The following is a 20,325-nucleotide window of genomic DNA, read 5'->3' as shown; positions in this document are numbered from 1 at the left end:
TCTGGACTTTTTCCAGCTGGTAGATACATGCTGTATAAAGCTGGCTGTGGAATTCCTGCTCAAATGTCTCTTCAGATGCTGCAAGGTAGGTGGGAAGGACAAATGGTAACGCAAAGTTGCAGTCTGAGTAGGAGGCAAGTGCATTTCAAAGACACAGCTGTGTACATGCCATTCATCACTGTGTTGTGAGTGACAGCTGGACACACTGAAAAGGGACTTCCAGCAGCGTCAACAATGAGAGGCTCAAGTATGACACAGATCTTGTAGAGTTCCTGAATCCCTGGGTGGACCTGGCATGATGAACCCAGAAATGAAATGGAAAAGTTGAGGTGAGTGTACAGGTATGTACATTTATAGACTTCCATTTCCAGAACGGAAAACAAATTTACTACTTCCGGATAGCCATATGTGTCAGAGTTAATAAAAATATGCGAGATTTTGAAGATGTGGGTTCTCACTATTTATTTTCCTGTTTGTATGTTAGGGTGAGAGTGTAGCTGTCAGCTGTTGTTGCAGGAGGAGATTTTTTTCTCGTAATTCACTGCAAACAACCCAAAATACTCAATCTGTCCCCAGCGTAAGAAGGGAGAGTAGGCAAGCTTTGGTCCTTGGCAGCAGTCCAGTAAGGGGCCACTTAGACTAAGTGTGATACATTTTGAGAACTTCTAAAGTAAATCTCAATTTAAAAGCAGTAGTTTAGTTTTCAACCAGCCCTGTTCACTCTAAATGAACAAAATTACCATCTCTGTAATGTGTGGTACAGGGAGGAAAAGGTGGTAGGAGCTGAATTTGTAGCTCAGAGGTTCATTTTGGTTTGGAACACTCAACGTGGTGATACGTGGTTCTGAGGGCAAGAAGGGCTGCAGTGAGAGCCATAGTTTGAGAGATGATGTTGCTCTTTCTAAAAACCTGCTCCCATCCTACCAGCGATGTTTTTGGGTAGCTGGGTTTTGTTGGGGTTTTTTTTCAGTTCCCAGTCCCCCACCCCAATTCCTTCCCCTAGAGGGCACATGTATCGTGATCAGTTCCTGTCTGGAAAAATGAGACCTACCATGACTGGCACGCAGGACAGTTGCCCTTTCCTTACTGTCTTGGCTGAGGTGGTTTTTAAATCTATTTACAAAATAGTTCAGAGTGGTGCTAGGTCAGAGTAGCACGCCTCTGAAAGGCATGAGACTTGTGATTTGGGAAAACCATGTGCATGCTAAAGCAGAAACACAAATGCTATTAGTTTTTTAAGACTTGGTAACTCCAGCTTCATAAAGCAGCAGAAACTGTCTGGCAGTTCCTGTATTCAAGATTTGCACTGTTTTTAGAATTTCAGTAACCTCATGGTGATACTTCTTTCCTGGTACTTCCTAACTTCACAGAAATCAGCCAAGTTTTGAAGCAGTATCAACACTTTCTCAGGCTTAACCATGCATTTGTTGCAGCTGTTTAGAACAGCTAAATCTCCTTGTGGCTGTTGCAGGTGCTTGGTTTCCAGTTTCATAAGGAGGGATGCAAAGAGCACGTGCAAACAGCTGCTGAGTTTCCATCTGCAGCATAATTCCTACTTGGTGCTTGTGCACTAAGGAAGAACTATTATGAATGAAAAGCTAAGAAAGAAACGGTGCCCTGCGTCTGAAATGTTTGGCAAAGTGCTGTTTTACCTAACTATAAATGCACACATGAACACAGATTAATAAACAATTTAAATGTTTATTTGAAAAATGTTAACAGTACAAACTGGCATGAGCAGACTGGGCCTACTCAGCAATGGTAAGCCAGTATTTCTGTAGACTTTAATGGAATTTTTTGTTTTTCTCTTGGGACTTTATAGAGTACTGCTGTCACAGATATAAAAAGCAAGCTGGTTACAATGGCTAACAATTTTTATGAGTGGAAGGGACCATAAAAATGTAAAGTGCTTGAAATATAAATCTGCCTTTTAGATTTTTGTTTTGCATATATAAAATGCCAGATCTTTTGAGTAACACAAATGTTTGGTAGTGGTATCTTCCTTGCAAGACACACTCAATCCTATGAGAGCTGGAACCAAGTGGGGCAGCTTTGCTTAGGTTTGCAGGCACAGCTGATGTTTGCAATATTCCCTCATCTTTTTCTGAGGAATGCTATCTGTGGACTTAAGGACACCCTGAATTTCATCGTCTTGCTAAGTGAGGACAGCTGACTTGGTTTATGGGCATGAAGGCAGCCAGGATCCTGTCCGAGGTGTGGAAAAGTGACTTCACAGAAGTTAAAACCAATGGTAGCCCTCAGGGTGGAAAGCTGCTCTATTCTGAAGCTTCTGAAAAGGCAGCTGTTCCATTTTGAAGCTTCTGGAAAGGCTGCTTGTTTATGGAGAGGCACAAGGAAGTCAGCTTTGGGCCTCGGCCTGAGTGGCCCTTTATCAATTAATCAACTGACTTAGTTTTCTTAGTAGGAAATAAACAAGGTATTAAGATCAGGTGCCAAATATCAGATCAACTAAAAGTGTGTTTTTAAAACCAGTAACTCCAAAGTAAATAACAGTTTTAAGTACATGCTTTCTCATCTAAATTATTTTTCCTGTCTGAAAGTTCTGAAGGCAGGCTGATGGCAGTCACAGGTACAAAGCTGACTTGATCCAGGAAAAGGATGCCTCTGAAAGGTAAAGTTACCTGGCATTAGAAAACAAGACACAAAACAATTCTGTGTTCTAAAAATTAGACTTAAACTCCCCAAACTTAGTTTAAATCAATGCATCAACTAAGTAGTAACTTCATAATATCTCTTACATGAAGCTGCAATGAAAAATGCTTCCAAAATGTACTGGCTGCAGTTTCTGAGGGCTCCCTTTGCCCAGTTTCTACGTCTGAAATGTCAGCAGTGTAGGCTCTATCTGCTCAGTTTCATTAGTAGCCTACAACTGTCTGCTGTCAGGACCTACAGCTGATTCTCCAAGACTCACATCTGCAACTGTGTCATTCACCAGATGAGATGTTCTGCTCATTCTTACTAGTTCACAATAATGAGTTAAACCTTTGCCATTTTTTAGAGGACCACTTTACACAGGTAGGAAGAAAATAACTATGTGCTTTAGGGGTTGTTTTTTTGGGGGCTTTTTGGGTTGGTTTGTTTTTTTAAAGTGGAGGGGATGGTTGAATTTATTTAACAAGGCATGAATAAGCCCCATGTTCTCCAACTGGAAGAGAAGTATTACTGCAAGCTGGTTCCTCTGCTCTATACTGACCTCTGCTATGGACAGGCCATCAGCCACTTTGCTGAACAGTTTGCTGGGATTAGAATTTTCTTCTTAGTTCTACTTAGTTCAGTTTCACATGTGGCAGTGTTACGCTACTTACTGCTGGGGGAAGTACAAAGTGTTTCTCCACTCTTTCTGCCCTAGCCAGGGAAGCCCTCCCATCTGACAGCACGCTGTGTGAAATGTCAGGGGAAGCACTGCCCCTTTTATCACTGCAGTTTCCAACCTTCCTGATCTTTCAACCCTCCATTTTTCTGGTCTGTCTGAAGGACCAAGGCCACTCGTACCCCTGAGTGGACACATGAATTAACTGCATGCAGGGCCATTCAGAGGCACAGCTGATCAGCTCTTCCAGAGCTGACTAAGGTTGCTTTGAAGTGCACGTGCTTGCCCATTCCAGCACTAAATCTACACTGATTTATTACCTGCAGTTACAAATTCATCTTTCCACCCCTTGTTCTGAGACCTTGCTTTCCCAAAAAATCTTGGTGTTGCTGGTAACATACCATGTGGAATCAGCCATTGCAGGTGATCAGCTTTATTTGTGGCCTCTTGCCAGCACCAGTTACTGTGACTTGGAAGCTGCCTACAGAGGTAGAATTCCCTTGGAGAATTCCCATGCAAATTTGGAAAGCCAAATTTGAGGCCTTTCAGAGCTACTGTAAAACTCCAACACCGTAGGAGTGTAAGATTTAGGGATGTTGGAATTGTTTAGCTCTAGTTTCTACCCTCCTCTCTTGGAACTATGTTAATAGTGTCTCACAACCTAGTCCCTAGAAGACTTAATAAAAATTTGGCAGTGTGACAGCTCAGCTAAAGATATTTCCATCAAAATACTTTCCCATGTTTCTCTGAAATGCCTATGTGTCAGAAGTACACTTGGAATGGAAAGTTACCACTAGCTTTCTCATTGAATTGTTGCTACCATTTTCCTACAGAGTGGGGCTGCTTCAACGATTTTTTTAAGTCACTGTTTTGCCTTCATCACAGCAAAAAAAAAAACAATTACAAAAATTACTTACTTGTTTTCACAGGAAGGGAGAATCACCTTTAAGACTTTGATAATAAGAGCTGCTCCAACAACTCCCACAACAACAACTTCCATGAAACTAAACAAGATAGGTAAAGATTGAAACCAGAATCTGCACAACCCTTTTCTCAAGTCTTCCACCCACTGGCACATCACCTACAAACAGGTAAAAAGACAAAGACAGATTGCAAAACAAATTAACTGCTGGGTTTTCAGGGGTTTTATTTAGCTACCGATAAATCACATTACATGGTGATAATTTTAAATTAAACTCATACATGCTTAAACATACATAAAAGCATGATGGAATTGACTGGTGGCTCAGCTATCTTTATCCTTCAAAGTTTGAAACAGGTGAAGGTTTAGTTCTGTGTTCATTAAGGGCCCCTCTGGAAAATAAAGGACACTTGAACAGAGCAGGCAGTAGGTTATAATGGTGAGTGTTTTGGCCACAGAGGAGGCCATGAAACCCATCCTTGCCTAAGATGGAATTGAAACTTCTCCAGCTCTTACTGTGTTTCCTACAGCAGGTAAGACCAGTGGTCTATTTCCCAGAGGGGTAAGCACTTAAGCAGAGTCAGAAGAAAATGGTGTAATTTAAAGCTAAGCAATATTTGAAATTGTCATAAATTCTTAGCTCTGTATAATGTAAATATCACAACTGACTATCATGACGTATCTGTGTGGTCAGAACATTGCAGGATTCAGAAGCCCATTGGATTCCTACTGGACTTGTCACTGGTGAAGGGTAATTTAGGTGGGGGCATTTTTTGGTTTATTTGGGGTTTGTTTATCTGCAGAAGTCCACTGGTCTTAGTGGTTGTCTGTCTTTAAATAACTGTACTTATAAACTAATAGTTATACTAGTAATTAAACCAAACAAAAAAACAACAAAAGCACCTTGTAAGAAGATGGAGGTTCTATCCTAAGAGGGGTCTCTGGTAACTTGCCAGGTAATGTCTCTTCATCCACTGTAGTTTCTACTTGCTGGATGAGGTACTGACTGGTAGTTTGCAATGGATCTTGAATATCTGAAGAAGAAAACTAGATTTAGTGGGGAGCTTGCTTTTTATTTGACTCACTCTGCAGGAAAATAGAGACATGCTGCATTTCTCTACTGTACATTCCTGAGACAATTACAGCAAGAACACAGAAGGCTTCTCTTTCTTTTGACTCGAGTAGTGAACTTGATAAGAAGCAGAAACAGTGTTACAGTGCAGCCTTTAGCTATGCCCTTAGCTGTAAATTTCAGCTGTCATCAGATTAAAAGGTTATAGCCTAGATCAAAGTATTCTACTCCAATTAAATCCTTGAGAGATTTTGATGAAACAAAACTGAAACAAAATTAAGGCACCAAATAACTTCTCTTGCTTTTAAGTTATTCAAGTTTAATTACAGAGAACTGTTCTGTAGTTTGGAATTAACCCAGACAGGTATTTCCTCTACAGTTTTCTCTTTCATTCTCAGGAAATAAGGGGAGCTTTAGGGAAACTTCCATCATAGATCTGAGAGAGAAATTTATTCCTGTCAGATGTCTGGACTGCAGATTGCCAAGTATCAAGGACTTCAAAGGAGAACAGATTTGAAAACAAACAAAATACCTAATAACAAGAGCTGAATTTAGGTGTTTAAAAAAAATAAAAACCAAGCCGTATAAAATAAAACTCTTCCCTGTTAATGAAGAAACTGTTTCACTACATAAAACAAGGGACTAATGATGCTTTTTTACCCTGTAAAGTAATACATCAAATATGGATGAAAATACTACTTAACAGCCGAGAGATACCTTTTCCTGAGAGGTTGGGCAGTGTAAATAACACATCGTTGTCCCTTGGCATGGAATACAGCATGCTCTCTTTCAAAGGGACGGTGTAGTTGGAATGCCTAAGTACTCTCAGGTCCTTTACTAAAATATCTATTTCTGTTACTTCTTCCTCCTGAACCTACAAGAGATGCAAACATGACATTACTGAGTTTAAAGCAAGACTGAAGCAGGCTGGCAGAGGACACCAGTACATTCCAGAAATCTCCAAGCCACTAAGATGTAGACATAGGGCTGTTATAACATGAATTAGTACTCTTTGTTTTTACATACCACACTTCTGCAGACCATACCATATCAGAAAATATGCTGAACAGACAAGGTCCCTCTCCCTGCAAAAGCATGTGGTAGTCAGTCCATGGGCTTTTAACCAAGTCTTACATAGTACATCACTATCCTCGAGGCATTTTAGGGCATGGAAAACTCAAGTATGTAATGAAAGCATTTGCAAACATTGAAAGTGTTGCTGAGGCAAGACTGACACTTCTGCTTTTGCAGGAGCATTGTTTTTTTTCAAAAGCTGAAAGCCAAGTGTCACAACATTTGACAGTGTCCTGCTTGACATCCTTGTCTCCAAACAAGAGGCATGCACTGAAGAGGTGGACCAGGCACTGCATAAGGCATTGGCTGGATGGTTGCACTCTAGAGTTGCAGTCAATGGCTCAATATCCAAATGGAGATCAGTGACAAGTGGTGTGCCCAGGGATGGGTATTTGCACTGGTGCTATTCAACAACTTTGCTGGCACCATGGACAGTGGGATTGAGTGCACCCTCAGCAAGTCTGTTAATGACACGTTGTGGTCAACCTGCTGAAGGGAGGAGATGCCATCCAGAAGCAGCTACAGAAGCTTGAGAGGTGGACCCCTCATGAATTTCAACAAGGCCAAGTGCAAGGTGCTGTACCTGGGTTGGGGCAATTCCAAGCACAAGTACAGGCTGGGCAGAGAATGGAAAAAGAGCAGCCTTAGAGAGAAGGAGCTGGGAGTGCTGGTGGATGAAAAGCTCAACATGACCTGGCAATGTGCACTCACATTCCAGAAAGCAAGCTGTATCCTGGGGCTGCATCAAAAGCAGTGTGGCCAGCAGGGTGAGGGAGGTGATTCTGCTCCTCTACTGTGCTTATGCGAGACTGCTTTTGACTTAAAGGAACAATCAAGGAAACAGTATTAGCCTTCTGGTTGTTCTTACTAGGTCCCTATGAAAATCTGAAATGCATTGTGATGTCTAGTTTGAGGCCTGAAATACAATGCCACTGTTGTGTAATAACTGAATCAAACCACGGTATTTTAGGCTATTACCAGTGGGATAAAGACGTCATTGGAAAAGCTACAGACCTCTCAGTGGGGCCTTTCATTAACAGAGTAAGATTCTGACATGATACAGATCCCTGTAAAAAATATTACATGCTGACCAATTAATCAAGGATCAATGGTATTATCATCATAATCCTTTAAAAAAAGAAAAAGGCAGCAGAACATAAGCCAGATTCAAAAAAGCCTGCGCACCTGTAAGATGCAGATGTGCAGAAACAGAAATATGACACTGCTGCTGGCTTCAGCATCTGGATCTTCTCTACAGAGCCTCTTTAGTTAGTTAATCAACTACACCATCCAGGTGATTTTGAGAACTCAGTTCTGCACATTTCCATCTCAGCTAGAATTGCAACGCCTCACATTCACTGGTATTTGTGCAAATACAGCTAGAACTGAGGGGGTGGAGGTGTTTATTCATCTCAAAGTCCATGTTCATTATCAAGATTCAAATTATCTTCTATGCAAAATCTTCTAAGGCTTAGCTCTCAGCCCCCCCCCGCCCCCCCCCCCCCCCCCCCCCCCTGCCATAAGAGTTTCCTGCTGCAAGCTGTTGCCCATTCTACATGCTTGAAACCTTTTGTTAGCTTGGAATAAACAATGGGGAAAACCTCAGGACTCAGAATGAGCCCATGCCCCTTTTGTTTGTTTTGTACATTATTTTGTAAATCAGCTCTCACTTGTGAGTCTGGCTTTGCTTGCACAAGTTCACGTATTCAAAGAGCATGTGATACAGTTAATGATAATTATGAAAATATGAATAGAAGCATTAAAACTTGAAGTTTCCTCTTGAAACAGCCCCACTAATATACTGCCAACTTTGCTGTTATCTCCCTCAGTACTGTGTTAGTTAACATTAATTATATACTTTGTGTTCTAATCACCAGCTAGATACATGTAAACATTTTAATTCTTGGGAACTACTTGCCTCTCCTAAATTAAAAACAAGCAGAATGTTGCAGCAGGGGTTTTTTTTTTACCTGTTTTCCATCAATTTCTGTCACTTCTTCCTGAATGACAATCCGGTGCAAATCAGAAGTGGATGCCAAAGGCCACTCGTGAACCATGATGCGAACACTGACAGTTCCCAGGCGCTGCTGATCCGGTAAGTTATCCAAGCTTCCGTTCTCCACTGTTAACACACAATGTCACAATTTTCAAAGAGAAACCACCTCAACCAGAAAGCAGGACCCAGCCATAGAGAAAACAGGTGCAACTCTGACACAGATGCCATTGCACATGTAGCACCTGAATGGAGAAGTCAGGGGACCACTAGCATCAAACCAGAGATGCCAGAACAGCAGTAGCCAAGTCTGTGCTATGCTGATGTCCTTAAACACTTCCAGTAACTGCTTTTACACCCAGTACTAATCTGGGCAACAAGTAAAACAGATGCCAGGATTTTTTCACCAAATCAAACTCAGAGCAGGTCTCGTAACACAGCAGAGCTGTACAATCCCCTGACTCAGGCAGCCCGCAAACAATGTCGCATCTGCATCTCTTCCTCTGAGGTTTGCATCTAAGCACTCTAAGCAGAGCTCTTTGGCTTGGTTATTGCTGCATTTGTATTTTAGTTTTCCAAAGAAGTTCGTAAGAGTAATGCCACAGCCTAGCCAGCCACCTGTGTAAACATCTTGGTTTGCACAACATTCCTCTTCCTCTGAATACAGAAGCAAATATGCTCTTTTCCAGGCACACTGCATCTACTACTCAAGATGAGTGCCAGTTCCCTCCTACATATTTTTCTGTCCCCCTCTCTGTTTTCATATGTGATTGGTGACACCTCAACCTCTCTTCCTACCCAAAAGCTTTCAGCTATTTCAAAAACTTAATATTCTACAAGTACACACAGAACTGCCTTTCTACCCTGGCTGTTTCTGCATAGTCTTAGTATCCTTCTCCCAATTAGCACACCTCTGCTTCAGGTGAGGGCATGCTAGAACTGAAGTCCTGCAGAAGCAGGAGAGTGGAGGTGAAGGGTCTCTTCAGCATTCAGGCAGCAAGGGACATGAACTGAGACCAAACCCTCCCTGCTGCTAAGCCTTTGGTGCTGTGTGTGTCACTTGCAGTGCTGAGCCTGTCAGGTAACGTGGGGTAAGGCTCGACTTGGGTCTCTCAGTCACACAGTAACTACTCATTGTGTCCATTACTTTTATGCTGTGATCCCTGTCCTCATAAAGCTGTTTTGCTTATTTAAAATGTAGAATACTTTTTGGCATAATTTAGTAATATCTTTCATTGCCAAAATTAGTGGCAGAAGGAGAGAAAGTTCCCTACAGGTGTGAGCCAGGGCACTAACCTGTTTGCTGAGTGTTTTCTGATTTAGAGCAGTAAGCATGCATTAAAGGCCCAAAGCCCCTAAGATGCCAAGCAGCAGAAGCTCCCTGTGCTCCCAGCTTTTACCATATGTCAGGCTGCTTAACCACCACTACATGCACAGGAGTGACAGATACACTTCCAAAACTGACATTTGGGGGTACTTCAAGTGGGGATGTAGGTGCCAAGAATGATCTGACAATTATGTCAGAGTATGTCATCTGTAATATTCCAAAGCATGATTATTAAGGTCAAGTTTTGTTTTTATATACATTCAGGAGTATTTCCCCCCTCTATCAGAAAGTATCTTGATATTTCTTCAGCATTTTACAAATACTACCTGAATCTGTTGTCAATAATCTAGTAAGTAAACAGTATAAACATTACATTACAGGTAACAGAGGAAGGTGCTGTGCTGGGGACTCAGACCCAAACAAGAGAGACAGTTCCAGGTTTCTAGTTCTCAGGTCAAATCAGTATTTTCCTCACTGTTTCAGATTCAAAACTAGTCAGTGAAAGCTATAAAACTATGATTTGGGAAATAAATATGAACTACAGAAGAGTGTTCAGGACCTCTCAGAATTAGTCAATAAAATCATATCTATTTTTCTGGACTGAGTTATTTTGCAAGTAAATGACATTTTGCCATGTTTTTTTACCAGAAAAAGAGAAATTGATTACTGCTCTCCCTCTCCAGAAAAGAAGTCAAATTAATAATTGATGATGCTTGGGAAAGAAGGGTTCAAGAAAGAAGGTTATGACTCAGAGAAGCAATTTGAAAAAGTGTTAGTATTCTGTAAGTGCCTGATGAGGATGACCTCAGAAATCAACCTAGAGATTGACTGAACCTGATGCAGCAGCAGATCGTTCTCAGTACAACAGAAGCTTAAATCAAATAAGCATAATGGTCTTTGTTTAATTAATTATACACTATGCTCTGTGGATCTCCAAAAAAATCACAGTACTTTCTGTTTTTTCACAAAAAATGTGGCATTGAATCAGAAGAAAAATAGCAGTTTCAAGACAATTTGAAGTCATTAACCACTGCAGCACCCTAGCAAAGGTGCTGTATTTGTGCTATAATACCTTATCCAGCAGAAACTTGTTTGTCTAATAGACACAGAAGTGAGATCATTAAAAGATCTTCCTAACAACAATTCATACTTTTGTTACTGAATCTCCTTCTGAATATGTGCCAAACAACCTAGGGACACAGCCATTAGCAGGGTGGAGTTGCATCCTTCTGTTTACATTGTCTAGCCTGTAGTGCAAAACATTCTTTTGAAAAGATGGGCAAAGTCTGGATTTCAGATTAGACCATTTACACACAAGCCTGTTAATGTGACTTGAGATGAAGGCAGTAAGATTTTTCTGATCCATTTCAACACAAAAATTGTCCTACCTTGGGAAATGTTTTGCTTCTACAATGCTCAGGTTTGCAAAATACAGAACACATAGCCATTGTAAGCTTTGGTTAATAGACAACAGGGAAGCCAAATACCCCGGGGGTAGGAGAAAATTTTTAAAAACAAGGAAAAGAGAATACTCACATATTACTGTTTGACATGTTATGTGGGCAACCCCGCTTTTCATGGGGAAGTCATTTAGATATACCTGTCCATTAACATAGGTGATATTAAACAGAACCTGAAAGAAAGACAGCCAGAATGAGTGTATGTTTCCTGCTCCTGTGCTGCAACTCTACTCTCAGAGGAACACACTTCATACTGACTGACGTCAGAATAAAGGATATATCTGCAGCTGCTGCAGACTTTGTTTTGCTACATATTAATTCACTGAATAAATAGAAAAACCAGACAAACCTGTCCTTTGTGAAATTCTCCACTGGTGTTCAGCATCGTAACACCAACTCTGATTGCTTCCTGGAAAAAAACAGTGAGAAGAGATCTAAGTTTGAGAAAACACATAAGCCACTGCAGGCAACTTTCGTGCACTCTCCTGGCGCATTCCCAGGCTTTCTATCCAGCAGACAGAAGAAAAAGGAATACGCTTTCTTGTTTCATGTAAGGATTAGTCTGGTTTTTTCACCCCTCTTTTTAATAGAGTATTGATGAGAAAGAATGACATCTGCATCCCCCTATGTATGGTTTCTGGTTTTTTGTAATAAAGATAAAATAATAAAAATCATCATCATCATCATCACTTGTTTCACAAGGATATAATGGAAGTCTCTCATATTAGCTGAAAAATAATAGACCATAAAAGGTAAAAATCAGATTCTCTGTAAATGTTTTTTTAAGCACTCCAGTTAGTCTTCAAAGTGAAGTTTAATACACGTTAGTCTATAGTAAAGAACATTCAGTTTTTTCAGCAGTAATCCTGTTTCTTTGGTTATGATTCCCAAATTATACCACATGGGACACCTCAAACTTGCAGATAATTGGGATTTGCTTCTTTCTTTCAAACCCTAATTGCTGTAATTTATGGAATCACTCATTCTGTCCTCTCATTTCTCCCTTGTAATTTCAGGGACTGCTTTGCAAATGGGACCTTAAATCTCCCAGGTCTGCCCCTGAAAAATACTTCATACAAAAATCAAATCTCGCTTGCACATAGCCAAAAGTAAGGATTGCCACACTGCTTTTCTCAGACGCCTCTTCAAAAACAATGGTAAGCTCCATATTTGCCTTGTGGGGAGCCTTAAATCATTACAACTTCATTTCATTAACACCTGGACGTGGCACTTTGTGCTATGGTCTAGTTGACTGGGTGGTAGTCAGTCAAAGGCTGGACTTGATCTTAGAGGTCTTTTCCAACCTAAATGATTCGGTGATTCTGTGATCCATTTTCCTCTGGAAAATGTCTCCATACCCTCAGCATCTTCTTTAGCTTTGTAGCTGGGTCATGGTTTCACAACCAACAGTTAAAAAGTGAGTCATGTCTCAATAAAAAGTTGAACATGCTCAGAATTTAAAATAAATAAAAATGTAAAGACACAAAAAGACTTTTCATCTAGCATTTTTACACAACACTAAATTTTTAGCCAGAAAATATGTGAAATACACAGTACCTAGCATAATACAGCCCCATTCATGAACAGAAAGCTGCTGAAGTGTGACTACAATGTCAAAAAAGCATTGAAACAATGGGTGTTAATGAGCACACTCAAGTAGCCAGAACTGTCAAAAACTGAAAAACAACATCCAAGTCTAATTCAGCTGCAATCTGGCATCATGAGAAGAACAGTTTAAAACCTAACACAGATAGCCTTTGGGTTGGAAGTGACTTGGAAATAATTTTTTGTATTTCCCCTTTGCCCAGACCCATTTGCCATATCAGTAGGAAGGCCACCGAGACCAAAGAGAAATCTCTTCCTCAATGCCCCTCCTATGAAATAGGTTTTTATATTTACTTTTCCTCAAAACTTAAATCCTAGCTATTCACAGTAAATGAAAATTACCAAGTTAGTCAGACAACTGAAGTCTGTAACTCAAAATACAAACTGGATTAACTGTATAAACATAGGATGTATTCTATCCTGTCTTACTGTAATTTCCTCAAACCACTTATTTTCTTCTCATATTTTAAGAATTGTGTGTATTAATAACAAAATAAAAATCCACCAAACTTTTAGATCTTTTAGCTCTTAGCATTCAGAACTCTTAAGTCTTTTATACTCTCAAACTGTTTACCAGATTACCAAAACTTTGTATCATTACTTCCTAGGTTTTTCTGTTTTCTGGGAATTCAAAGGGCACAAAAGATGGGATTTTCCAGGAAGTCTTAACAGTCCTTCATTTTTTAAGCCACAACTTACATTTCAATTTTTTTTCACAGAAAGTATTTTGCAATCTTTTTTCAACATCTACAAAGTGAATCAGTTTACAAGAAAAAGGAAAGGACTGATGAAAAATAGGAAAATCCCCTCCTACCTTTTTTCTTTAAATCAAATGCTTTATTTGAAAGTGAAGGGCATGAAGGAAGCTAGGTATGCTCAACAATTGACTGCTAAATGTACAGAGTGAGCTATACATACAATGATTCATTTCCTTCAAAACAGCTGTCAGTTCCGTTGACACAGTATCCACAAGCACTGTCATGAATTCCAGAACATACTTAGAACTTGCATTTGAAGAGCACGTTAAATGTTTAAGAAATGAAATATTTCAGTTGATCTCTTCTGTGCTGTCACAGGTTCAAAAATCAGATGGTAAGGTGCAGACAAATAAGCCAGTTTAACCACTTGCTGCCTCTGCTACTGAGAGTGCAGATCTCTCCTACACATCATCCTCCCCTCTCATCCATGCCAAGTCAGCGAGGTAATTTAGCTCATTAATGGTACAAAAACTTTCCCTTTTTTGCCAGACTATTTTTTTGTCAGTTGAACAAGCAAGGAAGAGCCAGACAAGCACAAGAGGTCCAAGAAAACAGCTGGGAGGAATGAGCCGGGCTCCTTGTTCTGATGGACACAGACTGTTGGACTGCCTCTGCTGCGTGATGTCTCTGTCCTTGCAGCATCTCCTTGGGAGATGTCTGTCCTCACCATCATCTCAGGTGATGGTGATGCATCTCCTTAATGGTACAGGTTCATAAAGCTCCTCAATAACTCAGAGCAATGATTAATATTCCCCTACAGCAGCTGTATCATGACCCTTGCAATTTTTTGGTCACACACAACAGAGAACTCATGCTGTTGCCATTCCTGTGACTAGTCTGTTCACATCCAGATCCAACAAATTCTACTGATATCTTTCCATGTGCTGTACATCCATTCTACTCAGTTGTCATATGTTCTTCTTTTGCAATCTACGAACAGGTTGTTCATTAGTCTTCATATTTCCCCACGGAAAATAACAGTATTCCAGCTCAGTCTTAACCCTTCCTTGAAGGCTAGTTTCACACTGCTGTCTTCCCATGGCTTCCCACTGGTCTCTCTTAACCCTTCCTTGAAGGCTAGTTTCACACTGTCTTCCCATGGCTTCCCACTGGTCTGTCCTGCAGTGTCACACTCAAAACTCAATGGGTCTTGCTGTGGCCATCTTCCTGACCCTACACACCCCATACCAAAATCTACAGGAGGGCAAAAACCACCAGATGCATGCCAAATGCAATGAAAAGCTGGGCAGGAGTGCTGGGGGAAAGGAAGCAGCAGCTCACAGGAGAGCAGAGCACCATCCCAGCTGATCCACTTTCACCCCCAGCAGGGAACAGGTGATGCATGGCACTGCCCCTGTTATCAGAAACCTGACTGGTACCCCTTCAGTATCTGCATGTTGAAAGTGCTCAAGAGCCATATGTTGTTTATGCCTCCTAACAGGGAGGGAAACACATGTGGCAGGCCAAGAGCTCTTGTCCCAGGCTTTCAGGATGAAATGCCTGGTCTGACAAGCCACACTTGCTAGAAAGTGCTCCAGTGGTAACTCAAATCCCCATCTTTCCAATCCTAGGGCTGAAGACTCACAGACTTACAGAACATCCATTAATTTCAACAGAGGAAATTTTTTTTTATATTGCCATAATAAAATTCACAACCTGAGGGTGCAGGGGAAGAAGGTGTTTTATAGTGCTTTGTAGATTTGTCTTGTGGTTATGTACTTCATAATTTTGTAAACGCATAGTTTGACAATCCTGCAGTAACAAAGCCACTGAGAGCAGAACATGGGAACTCTGCAGAAATCCATACTATTGCACCATCAATTCCTGGAGAAGCCTCAACTATGAGTGTAAAACTTGGTTGTATAACTTACAATACACTTTTCAGTATTAACAATATCATGAAAGTTTGCACAAATTTCAGACAGTCCTGTAATTAAAAAGGTTCTGAATTCATTGGAATATGTGAAAAAGCAGTGCTTTAACAGAGCCAGAATGAAAGGACAGCCCCAAGAAGCAATCCAGGTCTCTAAGAATCAGGGTGTGCTTTCAGCTTATTGAAGTACTGATCCCTGTTCCATATTTCACAGCCCCTTAGCCCCTCCTGTGCTGATCAGTGCCTTCACACAAACTCCAACCTGCACTAAAAATGGCCCTATCATTCTTAATGCTCTTATAGGATGTAAATGTCTCTCCTGAGTTTTCCTATGATTTCTCACCCGTTTTAGTGCTCCAGCAGTGATATTTACAGCGGTAATAGCCACAGAACCTGCAAAGAGGACAGCACCCCTACCACAAATAAAAGTCATTCTGTTCTAGGACAGCTAGGCAGCAGCACTGTGATGACATATTCTACAGTGAACCACTGAATTTTTGTGAGCTTGGATCAGCAGAGGTAAGCATGTAGTGATCATTTTCTAATCCTTTTCTCTTTCACTGTGTGCTGCAACAGAACCCAGGACTGCTAACTGGGGCAGTATAATCGCAGTAGCAGCAGAAGAACAAGAAGGGGAAAAGATGTCAGTAAAGAACATAAAGCATCTGGTATAAGTTAAAAGGGAATATTCATTAATTCTCAAAGACTAACCACGCCACACAAATCCACAGAGAACATTTCACCTAATATTGCTTTTTAATGAAAAATGCCACACAAGACAAAGCTGATGGGTCTAATCATGCAGGAACTTCAAACAGATCTGATTATCTGATTAAGGAATCACGGAAAAACTCCTTCCACAGGCAGTGAGTACCTGATGAGGTGCACTGTACAGTTTCTCCCAGTACAGGGTAACTGTTCAGTCCTACACAGCTGCATCACTCACATGAACCCCATCTAGATTCAGCTGCTAGGAGCCAGCCCACTTGAAGCACAGCTGTTCTCTACTGAGGCTCTCCAAACAAGGCTCTTTTGCACCACAAGGCCTGTGGGAAGCCAAGTGGGCAGACCTAGGAACAGATGGCACAATGCCTTGTAAGACAGCCAGCTGTACAGAGACTTGAAAGGCAGACAATCCTCTCACAGGCATTACACAGGCACTGCTGATATCCTGTTTGCAACTGAAAAATGTAAAGTCTGATGCAGGTTGCCACAGAGGTAAAAAATAGACAAAATTAATAACTTGTTCTTACATCTGAGAAGAGATTATGGGAAAAGAAGTGTCTGAATAGACAAACAAAACCACCACACAAACTCATTCCACTTGAGTCCTGGCACTCACATGGACAACAACTGGCTCCAAATAGTGTAACTATATATTGCAGTCGAGGGCTCTGTGATCCATGCTTCACACAATTCTTTTGTCAGAATCAAACCAGAGCTGTGTTGTAGGGTGAATCTTAACTGCAATCAGGCGTAACTGGATTGAGAAGTAATCATGGTACAAGTTTGACATGACAAGTTAGAATTCACAAGTTTGCAGGACAATAATTAGTCCCTCACATTTCACAAAATTTTGATACAAAATTTTCTCCATTAAGGTTTGGCATGACAGTATTTAGGGTAAGAAAACTACATCCAGTATTTACTTAACTAGCTAAAGCTGAACTCTTTGTTAATATAATAATCTAACACGATGCTTTTGCTTTACTTTGCTTTTCTGAACAAGCACACTTACTTTCATTCCTTCCTTGTTTTGCAATGACTCTTACTATAACGTGGCTTATCCTTCCCTTTGCCCTATGTATGTTACTAGCATGAACTGCCTTTGTATCCTCCCTATTAAACCAACTCATACCATGATATTTTATCATGAGTTTTAAAGGTGAATACTCAGTCTCCCATCACAGAGACATGGTTGCTGATATCATAGTGCTTTAACTTAATCAAATACACATAGGAAGATGATGTCAGCTCTTTTAGGCCTAAAATCCACATGTGCTGGGCTGTTAATAGAGAAACTGGCATAAAGTGATGGAAGAAACATTTCAGCATGTTGCTATTAACAAGTTTCTTCTTTGATTAAAATACATTGTACTCACTGCATCAAACGGTTGATGTAGTGAAGATTATTTCCTGCTGTTGTAAAATGACCCATCCACACAGAGGTTTCTTGCAGGCAACAAATAATATGAAAACATTTTTTTTCCAGGCAACTGAACTGAACTAAAAAGAAAAAAAAGTCTGGTAGGCAAGTATGTTATTTAGAAAGAACTCTGCTAGCCTAAATTATCGAGAGGTAAACAGAGTAAGCAAATAACAGAGCGTCAGCTTTGCTTTTAGCTAGTTCCTATCAGCACATTAAAAAAATACTCTAAAGCACAAAACCTTATTCCTGACCTTGCACCAGAAACATTACTTTAATGTGAAGGTCAGTTCTCTTATTGCATCAGTCCCTGTATTTTTTTTAAAGAAAAAAAAAAACCAAAACAACAACAACAACCCCTCAATTCTGTCTAAAATCAATCAATTTTTAGTCCAGTTTTGCATATCCAAATTTTATGAGGAGAAATAAAAATCTAACCAGACATGCTAATGTTTAAAAAAAAAAAGGTCCAGATTTCCAAACAACTTTTTTAAGAAATGACAAGTATTGCCCAACAATTGAGGCGTTCACATTCCAGAACTGAACAAAGCATTTCAGCATTACAAAACGCTATTTCAGGGTCTTAAGTGTTTTTTCAGTCCTTTCACTACGGTTTCTGTAACATTATTGCCATCAGCAAGGAGGTAAACTTTAACACCAGCTTTAATTCCCACATGGAAGAGTTAACAAAACATGAAGCACCAGTAGAGTGCAGCCAGTGGGCTCACAGAGTTATAGAGCACAGTTGTGGTGTCCAGCCAAAACAAAGCTGAACATGTTGATGCTGCCTGCTCCCCACCAGTCTGTAGTCCCAAGCCATCCTGGGGAAACAACAGAGTTATTCTGATCCCATCATCCACTGTCACTGAGCTCACGGCTTCTGAAGGCAGCTTGACAGCATGGCATTCCCACTCTGCCTATTCCCACTGCCTAGGCACTTCTGTTTCTAACAGGCCACCAAAAAACAGCTCAGTGTCAAAAAACATTGATTCTTCTACTTAAAACTTTCTCAAGACACATTGTTCCTTTTGCATCAAAACCAGTCCTGTATGTACAAAACTAAACAGTGCAGGAGAAAACACAAGTTTTTAGTTTGCTAAGTTTAAGATTTAAAAAGAAAAAAACCACTAAAGTAAAAATTTGTTTGTCCCCTTTTTGACTCTTAAAAGAAATTTTCTGCATATACTTACGCCACCAGGCCTGTATAGAGCTAAAAGAGTGCAGACACTTCCAAACTAGCAAAACATGAACTGACAAGACCACCTGAGCAGTACAGCACAAATGGACAAACTCAACCCCACAAACAGCACATCTGTGCCCGTAAGACACTGCAGCCCAGTTCCTAAGTCAAGCCCATAATATTATCACTCTAAAACACACCTGTTCCATCTCTGACCCCAAGATGCCTTACATGAGACTGCCCCAGCACCCCTGTGCCCGGCTCAAGCCTTCACATCCAAAGACAGCAGACACAAACGTGCCTCCGTGTCCTATAAAACTGTAGTGATAAATAACTTTAATGCCATCAAGTTGAAGTTTCAGTGTGGAAGTGTGAGTGTTTCTGGGTAGAAGGTGAGCAAGAGCATAAGTCTATATTACACTGTCACTTCATCTGCCTTTCAACAAATCCAAGCCAGCAGTCCCTTTCTCAGAGGGATAAGCAAAGTAGCCACAGTTGAGCTCCCTCGGCTCTCTTTAGTGCACCTGACTTCAAGCATTCAGGCACTTTTATAGGTATATGAATATCTAGATCTCTGTTTTGAAATCAGAGCTGAGGAGGTCTCTCTTCAAAAGCTCATACAGAGAAGCAGAAACCAGGAAGTAAGACCAGGAATGAATCCTGCTTTGTAACACAGGATGTGCCAGTCCAGGGCCTCCATCAGGCTTTCTTGGAAATGTTTTACTTAAATTACATTACTAAATAACTCTGGAGGGAAAAAAGACCGATAAATTTGCTCAGGTAACAGTAACTTCACATTGGCTAGACAACTTGACTACAAACCCCTCACAACTCGTCCCTCTGTGATCTTACACTTTGGGTTCACAATTACAACCATTTTAGAGGATGTATCTGGTCATGATTCAAGTGCAGGCAGAAGTACCCAGGTCTTCTGTAATTCTAGAGGTCAAAGCTCACCTGCTTCTCTGGCAAACCTTTTCATTCCCACTGGAAAGATCTCCTACATAGTACCCAAAACATTCCTCCCACTCTTTTAAAAAGATTTCACCAAGTTACAGCATAGATATTGGAACAGAAAAACAGACAACACAATGCCTTGTGTATTTATAGATACACACGAATACATCAAAACCCTTTTCTTGGTTCGATTCAAGAATAGGCTAGGCGCAAATGTGGACCTAATGCAGTGCATACTTCTACGGCACTGAACTATCGAGATGTAGGCGGACAAGCCTGAAAATACAATAGAAACACATCTACATTGCATAAAAGTAACCATCTCCCCCCCTCAGACCTGTCAGACACGGCACATCCAATCCTACACAGACGAACCAGCAAAGGGAGAGGGGAAACCTTGTCGCCCCGCGGCAGGGTCCGGCTCACCCCCGTGAGGGAGCGGGGCAGGGGCAAGAACAGGGAGAGGGACAGGAACGGGGACAGTGGCAGGGGCAAGGAGAAGGGCAGGGAAAGTGGCAGTGGCAGGCAGGGGGTGGGCTGGCCCCGGCGATACCTGTCCCAGCGGAGCGGCCGGGCCCAGCAGCGCGGCGGCCAGAGGGGGGGGCAGGCGGGGCACACGGCAGGCGC

The 20,325-nt window shown here is 41.0% G+C and overlaps 1 protein-coding gene across 1 annotated transcript; it reads right to left on the bottom strand.

Annotated features, from left to right (window-relative positions):
- Positions 1-1,681: 1,681 nt before the first annotated feature.
- Positions 1,682-20,320, bottom strand: GINM1 (glycoprotein integral membrane 1; the record flags this gene model as incomplete). Its single annotated transcript, XM_017739425.1, has 8 exons — positions 1,682-2,625; positions 4,249-4,412; positions 5,157-5,287; positions 6,043-6,199; positions 8,370-8,521; positions 11,256-11,352; positions 11,529-11,588; positions 20,252-20,320. Coding segments are annotated over 8 exons (939 nt in total), but the record flags the coding sequence as incomplete, so codon positions are not given.
- Between the last annotated feature and the right edge of the window lie 5 nt (positions 20,321-20,325).

The sequence above is a fragment of the Corvus brachyrhynchos genome, unplaced genomic scaffold (assembly GCF_000691975.1).
Source record: "Corvus brachyrhynchos isolate BGI_N302 unplaced genomic scaffold, ASM69197v1 scaffold14, whole genome shotgun sequence".
Taxonomy (NCBI): Eukaryota; Metazoa; Chordata; class Aves; order Passeriformes; family Corvidae; genus Corvus; species Corvus brachyrhynchos.
Note: the sequence above shows the minus strand (reverse complement) of the source record. Positions and strands in the feature narration are given on the sequence as shown.